This window comes from Schistocerca nitens, chromosome 1, assembly GCF_023898315.1.
Source record: "Schistocerca nitens isolate TAMUIC-IGC-003100 chromosome 1, iqSchNite1.1, whole genome shotgun sequence".
Lineage (NCBI taxonomy): Eukaryota > Metazoa > Arthropoda > Insecta > Orthoptera > Acrididae > Schistocerca > Schistocerca nitens.
This window is the reverse complement of record NC_064614.1, coordinates 156,853,475-156,873,064: the sequence shown is the minus strand read 5'-3', so window position 1 is coordinate 156,873,064 and position 19,590 is coordinate 156,853,475. Positions and strand designations below refer to the sequence as shown.

Below are 19,590 nucleotides of genomic sequence, written 5' to 3'. Positions count from 1 at the left end.
TCTTGGAAACCCTTGCATGTCCTTCATACAGACCTGATATCTCCCCTATATGATTTCCATGTTTTTTGAGCCCTGAAGAATGGCCCTCGTGGCCACCAATTTGTTTCAGACGAAGAGGTACATGCCTGGATTCAGTCATCGTTCCATAAGAAACTGCAGATATTTTTGCATGAAGGCATTGTATGGCAGTAGGATAAATGTATTTACAATTATGGTGATTAATTTTGAAATAATAAACAGTTTACTCACCTTCTTTCATCTGTCTCCTTTTAATTCAACTGTCCATTATAGATGAAGAGAAATTTTTTAAACTGACTCAGATGCCAATACAGCACCAACTTTCTGAGTTACCTTCTTTCAAGAAGTTGAGGGGTTAGTTCGGGTTGGTAACACCAAACAACACCCATTTAGCAGTAGTTCATTTATTCACCCAAACACATGCAAGGCTCACAAAGAACTGAACATCGAAGAACAGCCCAAAGACAATGCTCAGAGTCCAAAGACGACGCTCAGAGTCCAAAGACGAACGCATATCAATGCTGGTGTCGACCTTGGGGGTGAGTAAGGCCTTGGCAGGAGTGGTCCGCAGGAGCCAGACCACGGTCAGCTCGACAGCATCGTCGGGGAGCTGTGTGGGTAGATGTCGTGAAGGGAGGTTCGGCCACCGAACCTGGAAGTCGTTGAAGTGAGCCGGGTGTTGTACTTGGCGTGCTGGTCGTGCAGCAACAGGTAGGCCAGCGGTTTGCGGGTGGAATGGAGCCACGATGACGATGTCTCGTGGGCGTAGCGAACACACGAAGGATGTCCAGGTCGATGTCGGGTGGGAGGGGAAACACATTTCACCAAGTGGCAGGGAATGGTGTAGGTTGTGTCATGAGCACTGGATGAAGAGAAACACACGACAAACAGTGTATAATCGTGCAGTATTATTGAGCTGTCATGGATTATTTCCGGGGGGACAGGCACAAACACCTCGAGCGAGGGCATATTCAAGATGGGGGGGTGTGAGAAACCTCAACAGGGCGAGGCAGGCAATGGTGGAGAGGTCAAAGGGACCGGCGAATGGCCCAGCGGCGAGGGCGTGATCGTAGTTAAGCTCGGCGTGGGGAGCATGTCGTCACTCGACGGAGTGCGTGAGACCGGAGTAGAGGGCGAGGTCAGAGGAGAGTGCTACGATTGGAGCTGGAAGTCACTCGATCGAGTGTGTAAGTCCGACATGGAGGGAGTGGTCGGAGCGTCGTGAGCCATGACAGTGAGTGTCGTGGCCTGAAGGGGGGTAGAAGAAGGCTCGACATGAGGAGGCTTAAGTCTGTTGAGAGAATCTGTAACAGCTGAATCTTTCATCTGGATGTCATAGGTGTTGGCTGAGCGCCGGAGAACTCGGTCCGGGCTCATCTCATCTGTACATGCTCGCCTCTGTTGACGACGTTACAAGAAACCACCACAAGTGCCTTGTCAAGCTCGAACACGTCACTCACCTACGCAAGGAAAACTTCGAGCTCTCCCTCTCGCTCCACGAAACACAGCTCCAGCTCTCCTATGCAGCAAAGGAATTACAGACACTACAGCAAGGACAAAGCAAGGTCAGTAAGTGCGCCAAATCTGCTTGCAATCCCAGCAATCGAGTCTCCGTGTGTTTACCTCCTGCTACCCCTCGCAACTGTGCTATCAAGACTGCCATAACGTGTACTGACAGTTCCGCAGGGCCACACCCTCCTAACACGGCAGTGTTTGACACTTGGCCGGACACAGTCGGGTTTACCAGTGTGGGGATCGAGATGTTATGTATGGTAATATTGAACCCAACATTAAGTATTCGCTTGTTTATAATGAATTAATTTTATTTTGATCATGTCGGTACAAACACATCTGCTCGAATACAGAGTTCGGAACACACTGTGAGCGACAGTTTTCAAAGAAGTTCGTTCTCAAAGATGAGGTGGTCGACTCTTGCAGTCGATAACCGCCACAAAGTCAAGGAAAGAAGTTGAAAGCTTCAAAACAAGAAGTAACCCACTGCTGAGTTCTTTAAGGAAAGCTGTCCCACCCTTTATGAAGATATTACTTTGCTCATCCTAAATTTATGGACGACAAAAACAATCTCAGCTGGCCTCAGATATGACTCAATTGTTATCATCTTCCAAACAGTGTGACAGATCTGACTGTGGATTTTTCCTGCACTCTGATGCTGATAAAATTCTCACTAGATTTTATATCCAACTGACTGATATACCTGGCTGAAGAATCTTTACCTGAATCACATCATCGTTTCAGTTCCAGCTGAGGAACTGCTGCTGTAATATTCAGAGTATGTAACAGAAGTGCACAGAACAAAAGTGTCCTCTGTGTATGGTCTTATAATCTTGTTACTGCCTTTGACTTAGTAAAGGAAGATGCACTCTGGAGGATATTAGGGTTGATTAGCCGCACACAGAAACAAGTTGTGGTTCTTAAATTGCTGCATGACAATATGAAGGCACTGTGCTCTCCAATAACAGACAAGGAGAACCATATGAAGTTGTTGCATGTGTTAGACTGGGATGTGTTGTAGCTCCCATCTTATTCTCAATATTAGTTGGAATAATCATTCACCTTGTCAAAGTAAAAGTGCCATTTGGTGTAGAAACTGAATGCAGAACTGACAAAGGATTGTTCAAACTAAAATGACTAAAAGTTAGGGATAAAGTATCTTCAGTTATCAGTATTGTAGCCACCACAAGAGGCTGAAAACAATGTTGTTTCACCCATCTCAGGAGACAAATCTTGCATTGGCCAGAGTCAACCAAAAGAAGACCTGTATTCTGTATCAACCTATTTTTATTGCCAGCAGAACATCTCCCACCATTACCAAAAACGGCAGGTTTCAACAAAGCAGAGAACATTTCTCCTATCTCATCGATCACCTGTTGATGCTGAAATCTAACATTGCCTCAAATGTGCCAGTCATAACTGAAAGCAACCATTTTTTAAATGTTGAATATTAAGGAACAGTCTTCAAATAAAGTCTTACAAACTATGAATGAATTTCTGCTGTTGATGCTGTTGTTGTTGTTGTTGTGGTCTTCAGTCCTGAGACTGGTTTGATGCAGCTCTCCATGCTACTCTATCCTGTGCAAGCTTCTCCATCTCCCAGTACCTACTGCAGCCTACATCCTTCTGAATCTGCTTAATGTATTCATCTCTTGGTCTCCCTCTACGATTTTTACCCTCCACACTGGCCTCCAATACAAAATTGGTAATCCCTTGATGCCTCAGAACATGTCCAACCAACCGATCCCTTTTTCTAGTCAAGTTGTGCCAAACTCCTCTTCTCCCCGATTTTATTCAATACCTTCTCATTAGTTATGTGATCTACACATCTAATCTTCAGCATTCTTCTGCAGCACCACATTTCGAAAGCTTCTATTCTCTTCTTGTCTAACTTATTTATCGTCCATGTTTCACTTCCATACATGGCTACACTCCATACAAATACTTTCAGAAACGACTTCCTGACATTTAAACCTATACTCGATGTTAACAAATTTTTCTTCTTCAAAAACGATTTCCTTGCCATTAATTCGGCTACATTCCATTATCCTCGTTTTGCTTTTGTTGATGTTCATCTTATACCCTCCTTTCAAGACACTGTCCAGTCCGTTCAACTGCTCTTCCAAGTCCTTTGCTGTCTCTGACAGAAATACAATGTCATCGGCGAACCTCAAAGTTTTTATTTCTTCTCCATGGATTTTAATACCTACTGCGAACTTTTCTTTTGTTTCCTTTATTGTTTGCTCAATATACAGATTGAATAACATCGGGAATAGGCTACAACCCTGTCTCACTCCCTTCCCAACCACTGCTTCCCTTTCATGCCCCTCGACTCTTATAACTGCCATCTGCTTTCTGTACAAATTGTAAATAGCCTTTCGCTCTCTGTATTTTACCCCTGTCACCTTCAGAATTTGAAAGAGAGTATTCCAATCAACATTGTCAAAAGCTTTCTCTAAGTCTACAAATGCTAGAAATGTAGGTTTGCCTTTCCTTAATCTTTCTTCTAAGATAAATCGTAAGGTCAGTATTGCCTCACGTGTTCCAACATTTCTACAGAATCCAAGCTGATCTTCCCCGAGGTCGGCTTCTATCAGTTTTTCCATTCGTCTGTAAAGAATTCGCGTTAGTATTTTGCAGCTGTGCCTTATTAAACTGATAGTTTGGTAATTTTCACATCTTTCTTTGGGATTTAAAGACAAATATGTCTGCTTGTGTCTGTATATGTGTGGATGGATATGTGTGTGTGCGAGTGTATACCTGTCCTTTTTTCCCCCTAAGGTAAGTCTTTCCGCTCCCGGGATTGGGATGACTCCTTACCCTCTCCCTTAAAACCCACATCCTTTCGTCTTTCCCTCTCCTTCCCTCTTTCCTGATGAGGCAACAGTTTGTTGCGAAAGCTTGAATTTTGTGTGTGTGTTTGTGTTTGTTTGTGTGTCTATCGACCTGCCAGCGCTTTCGTTCGGTAAGTCACATTATCTTTGTTTTTAGACAATATAGAGTTTGCCTTACCTGTTACATGTGTCATCCTATCATTCCATTTGAGATCATTTCAAATAGTCATACCCGGATACTTGACGGATGTTACCACTTCCAAAGACTGGGCATTTATTTTCTACTCAGACGTTAATGGGGATTTTCGCCTTGTTATACACAGTAGGTTACACTTACTAATATTGAGAGATAACTGCCAGTCATTACACCACACATTTATTTTCTGCAAATCCTCATTGATTTGTTCACAACATTTGTGTGATACTACTTTCCTGCAGACTACAGCATCATTGGCATTGGCATACAGTCTAATGCCACTGTCAATACCATCAACTAGATCGTTTATGTAAATCGTAAAAAGCAGCGGACCTATTACACTGCCCTTGGGAACACCTTAAGTTACACTTGTTTTTGTTGAAGACACCCTGTTCAGGATGACATACTGCTCCCTGTATGTTATAAAACTTTCTATCCAACTGCATATGTCATTAGACAGACCGTAAGCAAGCACTTTTTGGAGAAAGCAACAGTGTGGAACTTAGTTGAATGCCTTTCGAAAGTCGAGAAATATTGCAACAACCTGGGAGCCAGTATCTCGAGCCTGTTATATATCATGCACAAAGAGGGCCAGCTGTGACTCGCATGACCACTGTTTCCTAAAACTGTGCTGGTTTCTGCAGATGAGCTTCTCATACTCTAGAACGGTCATTATGTCTGAACACAAAATATGTTCCATGATTCTACAACAAATCGATGTGAGTGAAATTGGCCGGTAATTATGTGCATCCAATTTTCTACCCTTCTTATAGATTGCTATGACCTGGGCCTTCTTCCGGTCCCTTGGAACTTTCCGCTGTCCCAATGATATCTGATAGATGATGGATAAGAATGGTGCTATATTTGTAGCATAGTCAATATATAATCTGTAAAAAGTCTCAGTTTACTATTAATATTGCCTGCAAAATCATTAATATACAAAAGGGTCCCATCACACTTCCTTGGGCACACCCTTCCATCGGCTGTTGAGCTTAGGAATCTCTGCCCTATAAGCTTTACCGTCCCACCCAGATGGACCAGTTCCTGTTATGACTCACTGATACAGTAGTCATATGATACTACTTTTCTGTCATTTTGTGAAGTATATAATTTTACATTTTTAACATTTAAAGCAAGTTGCCGATATATGCGACATTTTCAAGTCTTATCAAGATTTGACTGAATATATGTGCAACTTTTTTCAGGCAGTATCTCATTACTGATAACTACATCTCTGTAAAAAGTCTGAGTTTGCTATTAACATTGCCTGCAAAATCATTAATATACAAAAGGGTCCCATCACACTTCCTTGGGCACACCCTTCCATCGGCCGTTGAGCTTAGGTATTTCTGCTGTTTCTCAACACCACTGACACTAATATCCATATCACCCATATCACTCATCTCTGCATTCGTGTGAGAATTAAACTGTGCAATATCCCTGGATTTTCCTTTGTAAAGAAGAATTTGAAAACAGTGTTCAACATATGTGGTACCACTAACACAATTTACATATCACTGGAATTCCTTCATAGCTAAGTATAAAATATCTAATTATTGTTCTGGCAACATACATTTCATTCCTGTCATGTGCTGATAAATTTTGGAATGTAATTTCAAGGTAAACCACCTGCAAGTTAAATCTTACATAAAAAAAGAAATTCATATTCTGACAAAAATTTGTGCCACACTTGAAATTGAACCAAGTTTCCTGCTATTTGCAAATGATAGCTTTAACCATTGATATCATGCCACCTGCATTTCATTAAGTTTATTCCCAATGATTACATTCATTTCAGTGAATTTGTTTCAGTAGTTGTGTATCCAAATACAACTGTAAAAGGGTAAGATGCAGCCCCCCATTTCATGTATATTGCATCCGTCCATAGGTGATCTCAAGGGGAGAGCAAGAGAGTGCTCTTTTCTCCTTCTAGAATCTGTGTACAGTCGTTTTATTCACTACAGTATCCTCATGAATTTATAACAATGATTGTGTGTGGCTTTAGTAAATTGTAGATCTAACATCGCTGAGTGTGTTAGTATGCTCAGTGTTTTCTCTGACATTCCCACCTGCAGCACTTACCGAGCTGCAGGAAGGTGTGGTCCAACACCCTAGAACATCGTATTAAAGGGAAACTGTCAGTTGAAGGCCATTTGCAAGTAAAAACACTTATTTATATGTCAAAAGACATCAGACTGGTATGAAATACAAGTCTTTGTCAGAAAAGCATATTTGGTCATATAGTCCAGATCTGTAATTAGTAACAGGGAAAACATCTCTAAAAACCTGAATAAGTTACAGACTTTCTTTTCTGGATCATATGGCATAACTGTTATGTGAAACTGCTAACCATTGAACAAGTGTGCACCACACTATTATGCACGAACAACAAATTTTCTGATCATACAGGCATACATTATGTTACATGATTGATTAGACACAGTAGTGTGGCATATACCTGTTTATTGGTTAATAGTTTCATATAACAGCTGCACTATGGGATCCAGAAATGAAAGTCTGCAACTTATTCAGGCTTTTCAGAGATGTTCTCACTTTTACTAATGACAGACTGGACTATATGGCCACATGCCCTTTACTGAGAAGGACTTCTACTTCATACCAATCTCATATATTTTGACATACAAATAAGTTTTTGTACTTGAAATGGCCTAAGACCAAAACCTGGAACATGTAACAAAAAACAAAACTCATTACAGTCAAATGGCGGCAGCATCATTAAAAAAAATTGCCAGCCAAAATACAAATTACCTGTTTCACATACATACATATTTAGTTCTTGTGGGATGACACTTTTCAATTTAACCAAATCACTTGAATCAAAAGTGGCAAGTTTAGAATTTGGCACTCTCTTGCAGAAATTTCTGCAAAAACCCTAGGTACTATCCCTGAAGGGAGAATCATTGTTTGTGTTTTCAGGACAATAAGTCAAAAAGTATCTGTCAATGAATGAATGGGTCAGGCTTGGAGGTGTGATTGGATGTCCTAATCGATTAACCCTTTCCACTCCAATGTCGAGTGCCACTCGACATCGCGAAATTTGTTTTCCGCTCTGATGTCGAGCCTCATTCGACACGACTTTTCGAAGCTCTCAGACTTATTTTGAGTCTACTAGGCATTATTGCTGCAGTGTGCTGCCATCTAGGAGAACTAGTGTTAACTCGGTGTCAAACAGTAGCAGCTGTGTTAAGTCAAAGATTGTAATTATTACGTTGAAGTCCACGCGCTCGAAATGGCTAGTTCTTCACGTACAGTCCTTTCTGAGGAGGAGATTTTAGATCTTTTAGAGCAATCTCTAAGTGAAAAAGAGAGTGAAAATGATTTTGATTATGATAGTGATTCATTTCAAAACAATTCGAGTGACAATGACGAAGAAAACGGTGACAATGTGCATGTTTCTAGTGATTCAGCAGAGGATTCGTGGAGAATGTGGAGCGACACTGACACTGACTTCACAGATTTTCCTTTTGACGAATCAAAGTGTGGTTTTATAACAGAAAGTAGTTCTGTTCCATCATCGCCCATCGGATTCTTTCAATTAATTTTTACAGATAACCTATTTCAACAAATAGCAGATGAAACGAATAGGTATGCTACATAAAAATACGTAAAGTGACACCACTTCCACAACATTCTGCATGGTGGGACTGGAGAAATGTTACCATGGAAGAAATGAAACGCTTCCATGGTGTGCTACTGAATGTGGCATTACAAAATTGTAAGAACTTGCAGGACTTTTTTCAAGAGAATGGTTACAATCATCCAACTTCTTTCCAGACTGTTTTAGTTGCCGACAATTTATGCAAATTTTCTGTGCACTTCATGTTTCTAATAGTCAAGTGCTACACATGTCAACAGTCAGGTTCAGTGACGTCTGAGTAAAGTGACAAATGTACTGAATTACTTGCCTGGCACGTTTCTCGAAATTTATCGACCATATCAGTATTTAGCTGCTGATGAATCTACAGTATCGTTCAAGGGTCGTGTATTATTCAAAATGTACAATCCTCAAAAACCAACAAAATGGAGACTCAGAGTTTATGTAATTTCGGATTCATCAAATGGTTATATCTGCAGTTTGATACCCCATTTTGGCGCTGTAACAACTGAGTCCTTGATTTGTCCACACTTGAATTTTTCTGAGAGAATTGTTCCTCAGCTGCTGGCTAATATCAGAAATGCTACAGGGCAATCAGGGTATCATTTGTACACTGACCGTTTTATACAAGTGTTGCATTAGCTGATGAGCTGTTGAAACAGAACATGCATCTCACAGGAACGATTCAGGCCAATCGCAAAAACCTTCCAGCTGCAATCGAGAAAGGAGCTCTGCGTCTAAGGAAGCATGAAATAAAATGCCTCCGCAACAACAAAATGATGGTTCTAGCATGGCAAGGTAAACGAACAGTTCTCATGCTTTCTACAAAACCCAATAACTCAGTGTCACTTATAGAAAGTAGAAACAGAAAGGAAAGGGAAGAAATAAAGAAACCAAATGTGATTGTTGATTATACTTCAAAGATGGGTGGAGTTGATCGATCTGACCATTTTATTTCCAGTAACGGTTTTCTAATGAAAAGTCTCAAGTGGTGGAGAAAACTATACTTCTGGCTGTTGGAGGTAGGACTTGTATAGTTGCCAAAGAAAGAATTAAAGGACAGAAACGAGGACGTCGTTCAACTTCTGATGATGAGGAACGCTTGAATGGAAAGTTGCACATTATCAACAAGCTTCCTGGGAACAAGCATAAGGATTGTGCAGTGTGCTCAGACAGAAAAAAGAAAGGTGGCAGGCATGAAACTGTGTATTACTGCGAAACATGCTCATGAAACCCGGCTCTCCACCCTGAAGAGTGTTTCAAAAAATACCACACAATGGAAAGTTTTGTACTGTAAAAGCTTACGTAAATATATGAATGAAAGCACATATTTTGTTTTAATGGACACCCCAATTGTTGACCAGCGGCCACATTGTTTCCACAATGAGATCCGCGCAAATCTCTGCGGTGCACTGCCGCCCAGGCGGCGGCGATTTAAATAAGAGCGCGCAGAGCCGCCCTGTGTCTGCCTTACGGAGTGAAAGGGGTAAGCTAACTGTTTTTGAAAACCAGGTATTACAGTTTCAGGTCCTGATCTGGCACAAATTTTCATTGTTCACACCATATTCAAAGATATAATTGTGATAGAGTATTTCATTCAGCCCATTTGAACAACATACACAGACACACATCATAAATTCCTTAGAGATATTTATAAATAGATCTACTCAAAATATGAAATTGATATTTCAGTTACATTTATGGGAAGATAGTAGCTTTGGAGAAATACTGATACCACCTCTGTGCTAGTTGTTCACTATGCCACTGTGCAATGGCAGTGCTGTGGATGCTCATGAATTACATTTTCTGAATGACCTTCTTATTACATAACATCAATCTGTGTAGTACAAACTAGTTATTTCATTATTTTTGAGACATTTATTTTCTGGCCATAACAGATGTACATTTTGTTACATGAGCTTCAGAAACATTCAACCAAAATAAATGTCACAGTTGCACATGTTGCACAAAAAACAACACTTTCACATACTGTTGGAATGCTTAGGGAAATATATATTTCTGTGGTTGTCAGTCTTTATTGATATTTAATTAGTTTTTAAAAAAAGGTCAAGAGAATATGTTCCTGCAACTGGAATAAAAGTTCAGCAGCTGCAAGAAATGTTCAGTACATCTGAGGATAACAGCTGCACATGAAGCAAGTAGGATGCAATTTCAGGCAATACCAGCCAGCTTTATCCTTCCTGTTGTGAAGTCTACCTTCCACTCCATAATACAAGACAACAGTATATTGCTCCAACACAGCCAATACTCTTGTTTCTGTCTGAGCCATCAGTCTGTCTTCTTGCTACAATTCTTCAGTGTTACAATTTTTCAGTCTCAACTATGACATCATCTGTTAAAAAAAGAAAAGTAGAGAGTTATTACTGAGCCTGTATCAGAGACTTGGTAGAAAATTTTGATGATAGTAAGTGGAAACATAAAACCTGTGCATGTTCCAAGGCAAGCCAAGTAACTATGTTTTAACTAGATGACAAATAACTGAAACAGTGCCAGTGATAACACATTTTGCAGTATCAGTTAATGGTAACTTTAATTTTGTTTAATTATTTTATGAGGTATTCTATGTATTTTAATTTTAAATTTTTAATGCAGCCTGTAACAAATGTGTTCAGCTGCAAACTCAGTAGTTTACATAAGTGAGTGACCACTTGAAGTAGCAAGATATAATAATAATAAAATAATTAGAATAATAACAATAACTGTGGTGACCATTGACAACAAGAACATTAACATTCATCTTTGATGTTATGATCTCTGAGTCTGCTCTCTTTGTCTTTGTGTCTGGACACTTTTATGAATTTTTCATTTGTATTGTGCTTCTACATTTCATTAAAGTTTTTATAACAAATTGGTTGTTGGTGATTACTACATCAGTTGGAATTACTATATCAGTGACGCCAACCTCACTCAGTTGGTTAATCATGCAAGGGTGTTAAGGGGCTCCAGAAAGGCTCAAAATCATGAAAAGTTCAATTTTTACTTTTTTGCGTTTTCTGAATCTGCAGACTATTACCTTTTAATAGATATATAATTTGTTCAATTCCGAAGACTACAACTATTTTTAATTTTTTTTTGAAATGTGTTCTACATGGGCGTGACCCACTGTGGCGCTGTTAAACTGCTGTCAAATGGTGTTGTTATTAACGTCCGTGTTCATCAGGTACATTTTAGTGATGTGAGATAAAGTATGTGTTGTGGCTAACCTGTGATGGTTCAATATATATCGCTGGTGTGATTGTCGATTGTTTCATGTTTATTTACTCTGTCGTTATCTCGAAAATATTCGTAATTAATTCTGTTTCTTGAGTCTCTGTTTTGTTGAAGTATAATAATGAGTAAAAGTAAAGTTATTAGAAATCCTCTGAAGGCTTTTAAGAAAAGGAGAAATGTTGGAAAGCCAAAGGTATTTAGAAATATGGGAATGAAGATAGGTTCTAACATGGTACGAGCGATGCTTGCTTTAGACAAGGAACGCCTTCGGGCTGCAGACGGGGCTGTAAAGAGTCTAGAAATACAAGCAAGAGTAAACAGGAGGAGGAACAAGAGGAAGCTGGAGGAGGAGTTTGCAGAGGATGAAGATAACCCATCCTATGTACCTGGAATGCACTAAAAAGTTAATCCAATCTTTGTCGCTCGATTCCCGAAACTTTTTATTTTCTCATACTAATTACATGTTTTCTAAGGATCTTCCAAACATATTTGTTTCAAACATTCAGTAAATGTTGCACAGTACCTTCTGCATAATTTAACACAGCCTTTTTCCAAAAAACTGTATATTTTTGAATATATAAATAAAAAATTGCAAAAAAATGTTGTGAATTTTCATTACAATTGAAAAAAATCATCTTTAATAACTGAACTAAAATTTTGTAAAATCCCTGTGTTAAGTTGTAACCCATATTCCAATAAACAATCTGTAAAAAGTTCAACTTCCTACCTCCAATACTTTGTGAGGAAAGATGTAATTTATAAGCGTTATTTTAACATTGCAAGTATAGGGCGCTCCGGAGCCCCTTAAGTCTCCTGGACTGCTGCAAGGCTTACCACTAAATAAGGCTATGTTCACCGATGACATTCCAAAAATCCCACTGATTACTTCAAGCTTTACAGGTGCTGTGCAGTGAATTACAGCCTCAAAAATGTGGTCCAAATGTGGCAGAGATTTATTGATTCCCTTTTGTTCAACCTGCCATTCACAAACACTTATCTTGATATTTTGATTTTGTCATCTACCATTGAGGTCCTTTCAGAGGTCTAGGCAACACTACATCAAAATTGTGTCAAAACCAATCATGAAAAGTCAGTGGTGTGAAAACTAATCATGAAAAGTCAATGGTGTGAAAACTAATCATGAAAAGTCACAAATGACCCATGATAGCATCATTTTCCTGGGTTATACCATTTTGTCTGACGGCATCCAACCAACATCTGACTGCATTGAGCTCATTCGCAACCTATCTTTTCCTACAGACTACCATGGACTACGTCGATCCGTCCATATCATAAATTTCAACCTCCCACATGCCACCTCTATTCAGGCCCCTCCTTTCCAATGCCCTCATTGGTAAGCACAAGTCAGGTGCTAGGATAGTGCCTTGGACAAACAATTTGGTCACAGCTTTAGAGTCACTCAAGACTTCCCCCATCAACACTACCACACCTGGTGCCCAATGCTCACATCCTGGTTACTGCAGACATGAGTGACACATTGATTGGTGCAGTTTTGCAGCAGCATATCGGCAGCACAACTGAGCCACTTCGGTTCTTTTCTAAGAAAATTTCACCTCCTCCGCACAAGTGGTCAACATTCAGCCAATGGTCTGTGAGGCAATCAAACACTTCTATGACAATATCTACGGACACAAATTCACCATCTTTATTGAACACATCCTGCTAGCTGACGCTATAGCCTTGGAATGGACATTCTTCCTTGACTGCTCCAGCACATGGACCTCATCTGGCAGCATTCAATGGATGTACGGTATACAAGTAGGTCCAGTAATGTTGTAATGGACAATTTCTTCCAACTCCCCTGGACATGAATGAGTTGGCAAACTTACAGACAGACAATCCTGAACTAACCAAAATGATGATGGACACAAAATGCTCTTTAACACTCAAATGTTGCCTCCCCCTGGGCTCCCCCACACCCATTATGTGTGACACTTTGATTAGTATGCTCCACAAATTCATGACTGCATCTCTATGCCAAGCAATCATCATATCCCTGCATGGACTGGCCCATCTGCGTATCAAAGCTACCGTGAAAGTAATCACTAAACATTTTGTTTGGCCAGGAATAAAAGATGATTGTCACACTTGGTTATGCAGATTTATCCTGTGTCAGAGGAGTAAAGTGAGACAGAAAGCCCACACTATGTGCACTTGGTGGCCCTTCCTATCCCTTGCTGCCATCACCATAGTTTTGAACTGCCAACAATTAATAGACCCCACCCTTTTGCATTTGCCTCTTCCTGACATAGGAAACAGTGGGTTTCCCAACAGATGAATGAGTCACACTGGCACAGTTTTGGCTTCAGTAAAAGACAGCATTTGAAGCTTGTTGATTAGGGGGCATGGTATAACACCATGTGTTCTATCTCTTCCCTGTTGTTCCCCCTATAGGAGGTCTAGCCTTGCCACTGACATGCCACCCACAGACATGTGGATGGACAGTAATAGATCCAATACCTTCTGTAGAGAAGACAGAAGTCACAGGAGAGAATTTTACTTGAGGTATCTTTGTTATCTTGTACACTATTCTCAGGAGATCTCCCTGCTAATCCATTCTACACCTACATCTACATCTATTCTCTGCAAACCACTGTGAAGTATATGTCAGAGGGCACATCACATTGTATCAATTCCTAGGTTTTTTTTCTGTTACATTCATGTATGGAGAGAAGGGAAGAATGCTTGTCTAAATGCCTCCATGCATGCTGTAATTAATCTAATCTGTCCTCATGATCCCTGTGGGCGTGATATGGAGTGGATTGTAGTAAATTCTTAGAGTCATAATTGAAAGCCAGTTCTTGAAACTTTGTAAGCAGGCTTTCTCAGAATAGTTTATGTTCTCTTCATCACTGTGGCAGCCTCCTATGGATCAGACTAACTTGTGATCATTTGTGCTGCCCTTCTCAGTATGCGTTCAATATCCTCTGTTAGTCCTGTTTGGTACAGGACCCACACATTTGAGCAATATTCTAGCATGGGTCACATGAGTGATTTGTCAGCAATCCCCTTAGTAGAATGACAGAATTGCCTAGTATTCTACCAATAAACCAAAGTCTGTCACCTGCTTTATTCATGACTGAGAATATGTGATCATTCCATTTCATATCTCTACTAAGCGTTACATCCAGATACTCATATAGTTGACTGGTCCAACTGTGATTAATTGATATTATAGTCATAATATGCTACATTTTTGCATTTTGTGAAGTCCACAATATTGTTGTTGTTGTGGTCTTCAGCCCTGAGACTGGTTTGATGCAGCTCTCCACACTACTCTATCCTGTGCAAGCTTCTTCATCTCCCAGTACTTACTGCAACGTACGTCCTTCTGAATCTGCTTAGTGTATTCATCTCTTGGTCTCCATCTACAATTTTTACCCTCCACGCTGCCCTCCAATGCTAACTTTGGGATCCCTTGATGCCTCAGAACATGTCCTACCAATTGATCCCTTCTTCTTGTCAAGTTGTGCCACAAACTCCTCTTCTCCCCAATTCTATTCAATACTTCCTCATTAGTTATGTGGTCTACCCATCTAATCTTCAGCATTCTTCTGTAGCACCACATTTCGAAAGCTTCTATTCTCTTCTTGTCTAAACTATTTATCATCCACGTTTCACTTTCATACACGGCTACACTCCATACAAATACTTTCAGAAACGACTTACTGACACTTAAATCTATACTCGATGTTAACAAATTTCTCTTCTTCAAAAACGCTTTCCTTGCCATTGCCAGTCTACATTTTATATCTTCTCTACTTCGACCATCATCAGTTATTTTGCTCCCCAAATAGCAAAGGTCATTTACTTCTTTAAGCGTCTCATTTCCTAATCTAATTCCCTCAGCATCACCCGAATTAATTCGACTACATTCCATTATCCTCGTTTTGCTTTTGTTGATGTTCATCTTATATCCTCCTTTCAAGACACTGTCCATTCGATTCAACTGCTCTTCCAAGTCCTTTGCTGTCTCTGACAGAATTACAATGTCATCGGCGAACCTCAAAGTTTTTATTTCTTCTCCATGGATTTTAATACCTACTCCGAATTTTTCTTTTGTTTCCTTTACTGCTTGCTCAATATACAGATTGAATAACATTGTGGAGAGGCTACAACCCTGTCTCACTCCCTTCCCAACCGCTGCTTCCCTTTCATGTCCCTCGACTCTTATAACAGCCATCTGGTTTCTGTACAAATTGTAAATAGCCTTTTGCTCCCTGTATTTTACCCCTGCCACCTTTAGAATTTGAAAGAGAGTATTCCAGTCAACATTGTCAAAAGCTTTCTCTAAGTCTACAAATGCTACAAACGTAGGTTTGCCTTTCCTTAATCTTTTTTCTAAGATAAATCGTAAGGTCAGTATTGCCTCACGTGTTCCAATATTTCTACGGAATCCAAACTGATGTTCTCCGAGGTCAGCTTCTACTAGTTTTTCCATTCGTCTGTAAAGAATTCGTGTTAGTATTTTGCAGCTGTGGCTTATTAAACTGATTGTTCGGTAATTTTCACATCTGTCAACACCTGCCTTCTTTGGGATTGGAATTATTACATTCTTCTTGAAGTCTGAAGGTATTTCGCCTGTCTCATACATCTTGCTCACCAGGTGGTAGAGTTTTGTCAGAACTGGCTCCCCCAAGGCCGTCAGTAGTTCTAATGGAATGTTGTCTACTCCCGGGGCCTTGTTTCGACTCAGGTCTTTCAGTGCTCTGTCAAACTCTTCACACAGTATCATATTTCCCATTTGCTCTTCATCTACATTCTCTTCCATTTCTACAATATTGTCCTCAAGTACGCCGCCCTTGTATATACCCTCTATATACTCCTTCCACCTTTCTGCTTTCCCTTCTTTGCTTAGAACTGGGTTTACATCTGAGCTCTTGATATTCATGCAAGTGGTTCTCTTTTCTCTGAAGATCTCTTTAATTTTCCTGTAGGCAGTATCTATCTTACCCCTAGTGAGATAAGCCTCTACATCCATACATTTGTCCTCTAGCCATCCCTGCTTAGCCATCTTGCACTTCCTATCGATCTCATTTTTGAGACGTTTGTATTCCTTTTTGCCTGCTTCATTTACTGAATTTTTATATTTTCTCCTTTCATCAATTAAATTCAATATTTCTTCTGTTACCCAAGGATTTCTACTAGTCCTTGTCTTTTTACCTACTTGATCCTCTGCTGCCTTCACTACTTCATCCCTCAGAGCTACCTATTCTTCTTCTACTGTACAGGGCTATTACAAATGATTGAAGCGATTTCATAAATTCACTGTAGCTCCATTCATTGACATATGGTCACAACACACTACAGATACGTAGAAAAACTCATAAAGTTTTGTTCGGCTGAAGCCGCACTTCAGGTTTCTGCAGCCAGAGCGCTCGAGAGCGCAGTGAGACAAAATGGCGACAGGAGCCGAGAAAGCGTATGTCGTGCTTGAAATGCACTCACATCAGTCAGTCATAACAGTGCAACGACACTTCAGGACGAAGTTCAACAAAGATCCACCAACTGCTAATTCCATTCGGCGATGGTATGCACAGTTTAAAACTTCTGGATGCCTCTGTAAGGGGAAATCAATGGGTCGGCCTGCAGTGAGCGAAGAAACGGTTGAACGCGTGCGGGCAAGTTTCACGCGTAGCCCGCGGAAGTCGATGAATAAAGCAAGCAGGGAGCTAAACGTATCACAGCCGACGGTTTGGAAAATCTTACGGAAAAGGCTAAAGCAGAAGCCTTACCGTTTACAATTGCTACAAGCCCTGACACCCGATGACAAAGTCAAACGCTTTGAATTTTCGGCGCGGTGGAGATCATGATCAGCAATTCATGTCATGGCCTCCATGCTCTCTCGACTTAACCCCATGCGATTTCTTTCTGTGGGGTTATGTGAAAGATTCAGTGTTTAAACCTCCTCTACCAAGAAACGTGCCAGCACTGCGAGCTCGCATCAATGATGCTTTCGAACTCATTGATGGGGACATGCTGCGCCGAGTGTGGAAGGAACTTGATTATCGGCTTGATGTCTGCCGAATCACTAAAGGGGCACATATCGAACATTTGTGAATGCCTAAAAAAACCTTTTTGAGTTTTTGCATGTGTGTGCAAAGCATTGTGAAAATATCTCAAATAACAAAGTTATTGTAGAGCTGTGAAATCGCTTCAGTCATTTGTAATAACCCTGTATTTCTTTCCCCCATTTGTGACAATTGTTCCCTTATGCTCTCCCTGAAACTCTGTACAACCTCTGGTTTAATCAGTTTGTCCAGATCCCATGTCCTTAAATTCCCACCTTTTTGCAGTTTCTTCAGTTTTAATCTACAGTTTATAACCAATAGATTGTGGTCAGAGTCCACATCTGCCCCTGGAAATGCCTTACAATTTAATACCTGGTTCCTAAACCTCTGTCTCACCATTATATAATCTATCTGATACCTTCTAGTACTTCCAAGATTCTTCCATGTGTACAACCTTCTTTTATGATTCTTGAACCAAGTTTTAGCTATGATTAAGTTATGCTCTGTGCAAAATTCTACCAGACGGCTTCCTCTTTTATTTCTTTCCCCCAATCCATATTCACCTACTATGTTTCCTTCTCTCCCTTTTCCTACTCTCGAATTCCAGTCACCCATGACTATTAAATTTTCGTCTCCCTTCACTGCCTGAATAATTTATTTTATCTCATCATACATTTCATCAATTTCTTCATCATCTGCAATATTATTTTCGTGAAAATTTCTAGCAAATTGCCAATTTTTGCACTACTTTGAGGCAGTAGCATCCAATCATTTGATCAGAGTGATTTCCAGGTGCTTACAAATGCTACCAATTGTGGTGCATCCCATATAGAAATATTACTACTGTGGCACCTCTTGTGCCCCTCTCAGCTTGGCACCCAAAATGGCTGCATGTCTTCTATTTGGGGCAGCTAATTGTGCTAACAATTATCCTGCCTTTATCATTCTAACATAGCTTGGTAAATTGCTCTTTTAGGAATGTTTTCTGGGAGTTGTTTAGTAGGTTGTACTTACAGGAGAAAGATTCCATTTCATCTAGGATTACTGCTTCAAGTGCTAAAGTCACTAAACTTGGCCTATAATTTTTATGTCAGTTGTTGCTTGCTTCTTATACTCTGGTCATACCACAGCTCTTTTTAAAATGTCAGGAAATGTGCACTGGCTAGTTAAACTGTTTATTAAATGTGTTAGTACTTTTATTAATTCATTTCAGCATTCTTGAAGTAAGTAGGTGATATGTCATCCCAGCTACTAGATGTTTCTCTTTTGAGTTTTGAGATTACTTTCATTACTTCATGTTCTCTTACAATCCTTTACTCATCTAAGCTGAGTTTATTACTAATGTTGATTTGTCAATTTCTTCTCTATGTGGCTCAATACAATGTTCTATGGAGGCCTCACATAATGTCTTTGGCTCACTCATCAACATTCAGTTTTTTCCTAGTGCTATATTACTGTAAACTTGATACACTCTCCTTTCACATTTATTGTTTGTTATATCCAAGACTATTTTCTAATATTACTGTATTTATTTATCTATTCAGCTTAATAAAGTGCTTTTAGATCCTCAGTGATTCCCTGCAATTTTTTCTACTGCTTTGTACTTGCTTGGAAATAGTACAATGTGGTGTCTCTTAAGAACACATATATGTTTTTCATATTTTCCTTTAATTTGTGAATTCCTGGATCCATTTTGAGATTCTATGTACAGATTGATTGTCTTAACGTATTTACCATCAGACATTCCTGATTAAAACTACGGTAAAATATTTCATAGCAATGGCCCCACTTTTCTTTAATCATCTGTGTGTATATCTTGTGTCAGTCTTTATGTGCAGTGCTCTCCTTAAACCTGTTATAGTCAGTTTTTGGTTTGTAAGTGAGTAAGTCACCATGCACAACTATTCATGAACTGTATTATTCTCTATAGGTAGTGCTCTATGGTCTGAGAGATAGTTTTCAATAGTTCTGACCACTCATTCTCTCATATTAAAGTTCATAATAACATGGTCATTACAAGTCTGTGTGTCAGGAGTTATTCTGGTCGGTGATATATTTAAATGGATATGGTTACAGCAATGTAACAAGTCAGAACACTTAATACAATTCATTTTATAGCTTAAAAAACTATATTCACATCTCATATTATAA

The 19,590-nt window shown here is 39.8% G+C and overlaps 1 protein-coding gene across 1 annotated transcript in view; it reads right to left on the bottom strand.

Annotated features, from left to right (window-relative positions):
* Window positions 1–10,201: 10,201 nt before the first annotated feature.
* The window catches only part of LOC126243944 (putative inorganic phosphate cotransporter), a 178,533-nt gene continuing 169,144 nt past the window's right edge, over window positions 10,202–19,590 (bottom strand). Inside the window, exon 10 of the mRNA XM_049948200.1 lies at window positions 10,202–10,529. Within this exon, the coding sequence (XP_049804157.1) occupies window positions 10,498–10,529 (32 nt within the window). The 3' untranslated portion in view covers window positions 10,202–10,497. The remainder of the gene's footprint in view (window positions 10,530–19,590) is intronic.